This window comes from Carex rostrata, chromosome 4 (genome assembly GCF_964058835.1).
Source record: "Carex rostrata chromosome 4, lpCarRost1.2, whole genome shotgun sequence".
Classification (NCBI taxonomy): domain Eukaryota; kingdom Viridiplantae; phylum Streptophyta; class Magnoliopsida; order Poales; family Cyperaceae; genus Carex; species Carex rostrata.
In genome coordinates, this window is record NC_135921.1 from 4,954,751 (window position 1) to 4,955,638 (window position 888).

The 888-nt window shown below is 39.5% G+C and overlaps 1 protein-coding gene across 1 annotated transcript; it reads left to right on the forward strand.

Moving 5' to 3' along the window:
• Positions 1–226: 226 nt before the first annotated feature.
• LOC144552543 (cell wall protein precursor) lies at positions 227–595 on the forward strand. The gene has a single exon (XM_078300507.1). The coding sequence runs from the start codon at positions 227–229 to the stop codon at positions 593–595; it is 369 nt and encodes a 122-aa protein (XP_078156633.1).
• Positions 596–888: the final 293 nt, after the last annotated feature.

An 888-nucleotide genomic window follows, 5' to 3' on the forward strand; every position in this document is an offset into this window, starting at 1 on the left:
ATAAATTGAGCAAACCATGCATAGCTGGAGAAACAGACCTAACAACACCATAACCTAATTTAATATTTCTCTCTTAATTAATAGCACCGCCAATTTACCCCACCAAAACCCTAAGCAACTCCTATATAACAAACCTAATTTCTCACACTTCATCACTCAAAAAAACACATCAAGCACATCACATCTCTCATTTTAATTTACCAATTATACCCTCCATCCTGTGGCAATGGCTTCCAATTCAAACACATGTTACCTCTCCATTCTCCTACTTCTCATGATCTTCTCTTCTTTGACACAACTTTCCATTGCGGCACGTGCAACTCCCCGTACCGAAAAAACCGTAGCCAAAAGTACTACACAAGTCTCGTCGACCGATAAGAAGCAAACCGATTGTGAGCAAGATGGCTCTGTTCTCATACCGGGTCTTGGACGGTACATGGCTGGAAGCAACTATAACGGGCCCGATTTCTCGGGTCTAGACCACAGTATCCCAGCTGCCACACATGGTCAGTATCTGCCGGGTATAGATGACACAATCATACCAAACCCCGGTCTCGAGATACCGAACCCGTTCTTCCATCCAGCCAATCCTTAAGAAACTTTTTCCAATTTTTGTTTCATTGAGCTCTATAGAGTTACTGGAAAGGTGGTGATGATGCTTTCTTTGCATCAAATATGGTAATTAAATAGGTAATATTTAGATTGGTATCTAGTGATTGTTGTTGGTGTTATTGTGATAGTTAAGAGGTAATTTATGTGTATTTGCTTTAATTATGTGCATTAGCATGCCATATATATATGCATGTAGTGTGTGTGGCAACTTGCCAACTTCTTAATTAGAATGTTGTAGCTTGTCTATTAATTTCATCCTTTGATTATATAGCTTGT